The sequence below is a fragment of the Medicago truncatula genome, chromosome 1, assembly GCF_003473485.1.
Source record: "Medicago truncatula cultivar Jemalong A17 chromosome 1, MtrunA17r5.0-ANR, whole genome shotgun sequence".
Taxonomy (NCBI): Eukaryota; Viridiplantae; Streptophyta; class Magnoliopsida; order Fabales; family Fabaceae; genus Medicago; species Medicago truncatula.
This window is the reverse complement of record NC_053042.1, coordinates 47,200,112-47,205,770: the sequence shown is the minus strand read 5'-3', so window position 1 is coordinate 47,205,770 and position 5,659 is coordinate 47,200,112. Positions and strand designations below refer to the sequence as shown.

General features: G+C 31.7%; 1 protein-coding gene across 1 annotated transcript; it reads right to left on the bottom strand.

The window, feature by feature from the left end:
* Nucleotides 1-276: 276 nt before the first annotated feature.
* Nucleotides 277-3,409, bottom strand: LOC25484980 (soluble inorganic pyrophosphatase 4). The gene is made up of 9 exons (XM_024770500.2): nt 3,303-3,409; nt 2,764-2,906; nt 2,618-2,646; nt 2,062-2,127; nt 1,874-1,981; nt 1,153-1,218; nt 948-1,068; nt 710-791; nt 277-460 (listed from the first exon to the last, which is right to left on the bottom strand). The coding sequence occupies exons 2-9, from the start codon at nt 2,894-2,896 to the stop codon at nt 418-420; spliced, it is 648 nt and encodes a 215-aa protein (XP_024626268.2). The 5' UTR covers nt 2,897-2,906; nt 3,303-3,409; the 3' UTR covers nt 277-417.
* Nucleotides 3,410-5,659: the final 2,250 nt, after the last annotated feature.

Genomic DNA, 5,659 nt, shown 5'->3' with positions numbered 1-5,659 from the left:
GGTTGTGTGTCTCGCGTCCCTTTTACTCATATTTTGAAGTTTTTTCATTAAAATTCCAAGTTGCTCATGAGGTACTATCAAGATGGTCTAATTTGTCAGACGGTACTCAAGTTCCCGCACTAACATAGTAACATTAGATAATCTACGTCCAAAGAAAAGCCAGAAAATGGGTACGGAAGTTTGTAGGCATGCTTGCAAAATGTATTTGAAATAAAATGCCTGATCAGGAAATAAAACACAGAAGGAAAAGTCTAGGTTAAATACTACACACTAATATAAGGGCTAAAAAATTCATATTAATCTTGTCGGAAATTTAGGATTACGGTACAAATCATTTTTTTCGTCGTAATCATAGTTATAAAATGGCAGCCTTCAAAACATATCTTCATAACCAAACAAAATCCATATGCATCAACACTACCGCCTCAAGGTCTCCACAACGTAGTCCGCATACAAGGTCCTTTGCAACAAAAAAAGAAAAATAGATTATAAACTCTGCATTATCCTTGAGCATGCATTGAAAGAAAATATGAAAACTGAAATCATGGAATACTATATGTGAATATATGAAATAGGATATAGTGTCAGAATTGGATGATTTGAAGAAATAAGACATTTTTTAACCAATCAAATTGCAAACTGTGGCATTAGATAACAAATAACTGAATAGAATAGTGTAGTATGCACGAGTCAGATCATTGTTACTTACATGGAATGCTCTATCGCTTCATAGGCAGATGAGGAAGGAAGAAAGTCGTCTACTGCAACTTCCTTGTTCTCATTCTTCTTGTCTAATTACTTTTATTAAGGAAAAAAATATAAAAAAACAAGTACATATATATACTGCACTAAAAGAAAAATCCATGTATTTCGGTGGAGTTAGCAATTAGTGATACTGAAAAACAAAAGCATCGATCAAACAGCATCTGTAACTTTTGGAAGGATACAATCTTCAAAAAAACGACGGATTTCAGCTAATCGGTGTGGAGGGAGCTCCTTGATATCATTGTAATGCCTATACTCAGGATCATCAGCACAGACAGCAATTATCTTGTCATCTTTCTCGCCCTGAACATCATAAGAATTAGTGGCTGATCAATAATAATCAGAAGAGAAATTATTGCTATCTTCAAAATGGAATGTCTCACAGACCTGATCGATCATAGGCATGAGCCCAATAGCTTTGGCACGGAGAAAGCAACCTGGAACAACTGGCTCCTGTTTCAACACAATTAAGAATTAGCGCTCCAAAGCAGTAAAGACAAATCTAATGCACTAATACTAGAGTCTAGATAGATGAAGTCGACTTCTTACTTGATCCTCTTTATGAATTGTTTCCATGCATTATTGTCAGATTGTATTAGAGGAGTAATATTTTGAAATTTACTCACATTTGCACATTTTGATCACCTCCTTGGAAGTAAAAGATAAGGTTTCATATGCCAAGGATTTTTAAATTCATTAATTACTTCTTAATAAGATATTAGTATTATCTAAATATATTCGTTAAAATGTTGACACCCACCAACATCTTGCATCTGAAATCACAGTTAGCCAGATGTTGACTATTATTATACAATCCATTTTTGAAAAGGAAAAAGAAAAGTACAAGAGCTCTAGTTCAAAATATTGATAAATGAAGTTTCATTATAAGGAGGCTAGATCCTAGATGATCTAACTTTGATGATATTTTCAGTACATACAGGTTTCCTTTCGGAATTCGATGAAGAACTAGGCAAATCGCATAACAACTAATAACAGATTCCAAATTTAAGAACAGGATTGCATAAATATGTAGCGCAGATTTTATCTTCATATGAAATTATCACACAAGGTAAGTTAATTTGCAAAGGAAGGGTACAATATGAGGTACCTGCATAATAACTAAGACGTCAATGGGGTCACCATCCTCGCAAATAGTGCGGGGGATAAACCCATAGTTGTGAGGATACACAACTGATGAGTAAAGCACGCGGTCAACCTGCACATAGAAGCATGCTCAGCAATAACAAACGGCAAGTACTACAAAGGGGGAAAAAATAGCTAAGCAACCATACTCACCTTAATAAGTCCAGTTTTTTTGTCAAGTTCATATTTGACCTTGTTTCCTTTCCCAATTTCAATCACCTAAAAATCCATCAACATTTTACAAACGAATTATTAAAATCAGATTTCTCAATGAAGAACTTAATTGGTGTCCAAACATGATAATATACAAGTTCAGAAAGAAACACAATCAAGTTGTATATGTAATGAACATAAACATAATGCTGAACATGCTTGGCCCTATAGCACAAGCATAATACAAATTAAGTCCGACTAGTGTCCGGGTAATCAACTAAGGGTCCATTTAGTTTTGGTGTTTCTTGAAATATTTTTGAAAAATCTGTTAAATTTTGATTTTGAAACATTGTTTTCAGAAATGCATTTTCGTTAGTTAGCTTACATATTCTCTATCACAATTAAAAAAGAAAATCCATAACCAAATGTTATTCGAGCCAGCCACATGCAACATAAAAAATTGAAAACATTGCTATAAAGCAAACGGCTAGAAAGAAATTCTACTATTCATAGAAACATATATAACTCATTATAAGTTAATGTCAAGCATGCTTACACAGTTGAAGATCTTGGGAGCTTCAGTCCCTACATTGTTGGGGAAAAGTATTAGAATACCAAATAAAGGATTGCAAAGTAAGTAAAGAAAAGAAACAGGGTAACGGGACTTTGTAATCAAACTATTAACACGCCGTGATCGTTTACCTATGTCAAGATCATGCCAAGGGTGTGCAGCAACGGATCTCCTTGCCAAGGATGAAACAATCCTCTCATTAAGAGGTGGAGGTGATGGTGAGGAGGTGGCAACCTTGTTTGGGGTTTCAATAGGTGGAGACATTTCTGCAACCCTAAATGAATGGATTACACAACCAAATGAGGCAAATGAGCATACTCAAATACTTGGACATAAGTTTACAAACAACAACAATCGAGTCTTCGACTATACATTGATCAAATGACGCTCTAATGCTCAAATTTGACCATAGACAATTCTAAATTATCTAAAGAATGAAGTATGGCAAAATAAAATCTAACACCTAAAAATCAAATAAAGTGATCAAAAGGACCATAGATCTAAACTCATAACATCTAAAAAAAAACATATTCAGTAACATGACATGCATAAACTTTATAATCAACAAAATGATCAAATAAATAGCATGTTGAATGTGGTTTCGGAGCATCCTAACATGATACATATGTATTCAAATGGAAGGAAAACCCTAGAAAAAACGGAAACTTACGAAGGAAAATAAGGTTGGAGAGAAAGCACAGATATGGGGAGTAAGGAAAATGTGAATAGTTGCTTGTTAAGGATACAACAAGATACTGCTTTAAGTAGAGGAAGAAAATGTGTATGTGACATGTCTCATTGCTGTTTATGGAAAATAAATATTCATGCAATCAAGGAATTTACTTTGCCTTCCATTTATATTACGTATATCCTCTCAAAAACAAATTCTAATTACGTATATTCCGCTATATCTACGTTTTATTACTCCAAAGATTTTAACTAATTATCGCATTTTACTCCGAAAATTACTTTACTATGTAAAGGGGAATATTTACTTTTAGGATATCTTTTTATTTCCAATTTTTTCATTTTTATATAAACTATTTTATTTACAATTTAATTCTTCTTTATTTAAATAAATAATTAATTTTTTAAAAATCTATATATCCTTTTATATATAAAAAAAAGATACTATGTTTTGGTGTACCTTTTTTTTTTTTTTTATCAATTATACTTTTCACATAAACTTTTTTTTCCTACTTTTCTCATTCTTACGTATAAAATAAAATGAATTTATTTAGATAAAATTCAGATTAAATTTTACAACTTTTATTATTTTGTTGGCAAAATTAAATAAACAATCTCTTAATCTTTATAAATATTTTCTTAAAATAGTGTGTCGGATTCATCATGTACAAATTAATATTTGGCGTAGTAGTACTTGTGAGTTTAACTTAGTTGGTATTGACAATGCATAAAATATGCAAGGTCACGGGTTCGAACCTCGACCACCACCAAAAAAATAAATTAATATTTGACTTAATTGCAATTTTGATCCCCTCTTTAAACCAATTTCTGGATTTTAGTTTCCTGATTTTTGTAATCCACATTTTGGTCCCTTGATTTTTTTTTTAATTTCCTGATGTTGTATGGCACAATTTTAAGTGATGTGACGCTCAACTTGTTACACACATTGATGTCACTTGAGATTAAACTTAAAATAATGTTACTTTTGTTTATAAGCAAAAATAATATTACTTTTTTTTTAAGGAAAAAATAATATTACTTTAAAATTCAAATAACTATTTTCAAATTATATTACTATTAATTTAACAAAAATCTGTAAAATTGAAATCAATCCCCAATTTTTTAGAACTGAACCCTATTTTCTCGTAAATCCTAAAATTATGTTCATTCTCTTTTCTTCTCGATTAACGTTGTTGAATATACAAATTGTTGCTTCTATACTCTTCTCAATCATAGTGCTTCTCTTCTCAATCTTCACCGCATCTTTTCTCTTCTCAAATCACCATCGCTATATACAATTATCTTCGCTTTTCTACTCGCCCTTGTCATTTGGTTCACCCACACCTATCTGAATCTATTGACAACTTTTGGCCTCTTTAATTTTTGGGTTCTGCAACTTTTGGGAAAAATACCAAATTGAATGAGGATGCATCAAATGGTAAAATATCATAATTGAAAATGATGTTGAAGTTTTGGGTGGTTTTCTTCTATTCTCATGGGTTGTAAATTTGGGATTGTTTGTATCAGTCGCAAATGGGTCAAGATTTCTTGTAAATTTGGGATTGTTATCAGTCGTAACTGGGCAAAATTGGGATAGTTTTGGGTGGTTTTCTTGTATTATTATCATGGGTTATGATTTTTTGGTTTTGACTTTCTGATGGAGATGAAAGGTTTGGTCTATGGTTTCTATTCCTGCTTAATGAAATGTTTCAGTTTATGAAGTTTTTTCTTAGATAATCACTTAATGATTTTTTTTATTTTTTTTTATACAAAGTTAATGAGTTTTTAATCATGGTTTAATCTTAATTATTGATTATATATAAAAATAAAAGGAATATATTATTTTAAGTTTACTATGACATGGCATCCATGTGCGTATCAGGAACCAAAATCCAGAAATTGATTAAAACAAAATCAAGCATCTTTTGTATTTTAAAGAGTGACAACCAAGTCACTTTCTATTGTTGAGACTGACTTTTCACAAAAATAGTTTGCAGTACTTGCAATTAGTTTGTTTTTGGCTACTTGTGCATCAATGCATTAGACAGACTCCATCAACATTGTGTACTAGCTCCCATTGATTGTGACCACTACATAGTCACATGGTATCCGAGGTAGACAAAGTAGTATAAAACTCTACATATATATGATGAAAAAGATGAAGATATAAACAAAGCCAAAGCTCTAACTTACAAAATAAAAATTGCATCACATGAATGAAACATGTTGATAATATTACACCAGCAGCAGTTGTTGCAAGTGAAATTGGAAATTGGTGTATTTCTATGCCTCTTGTTGGCAAAGTGATATATTATCCCCTTATTTGCTGCTGGTGTATAT

Coding starts and splice junctions, on each gene's coding strand:
- LOC25484980 (XM_024770500.2), bottom strand. CDS start 2,896: ATGTCTCCACCTATTGAAACCCCAAACAAGGTTGCCACCTCCTCACCA. Junction 1,982..2,061: donor AAAAAACTGGACTTATTAAG/GTGAGTATGGTT, acceptor TTCTATGTGCAG/GTTGACCGCGTGCTTTACTC. Junction 461..709: donor GAAGCGATAGAGCATTCCAT/GTAAGTAACAAT, acceptor TTTGTTGCAAAG/GACCTTGTATGCGGACTACG.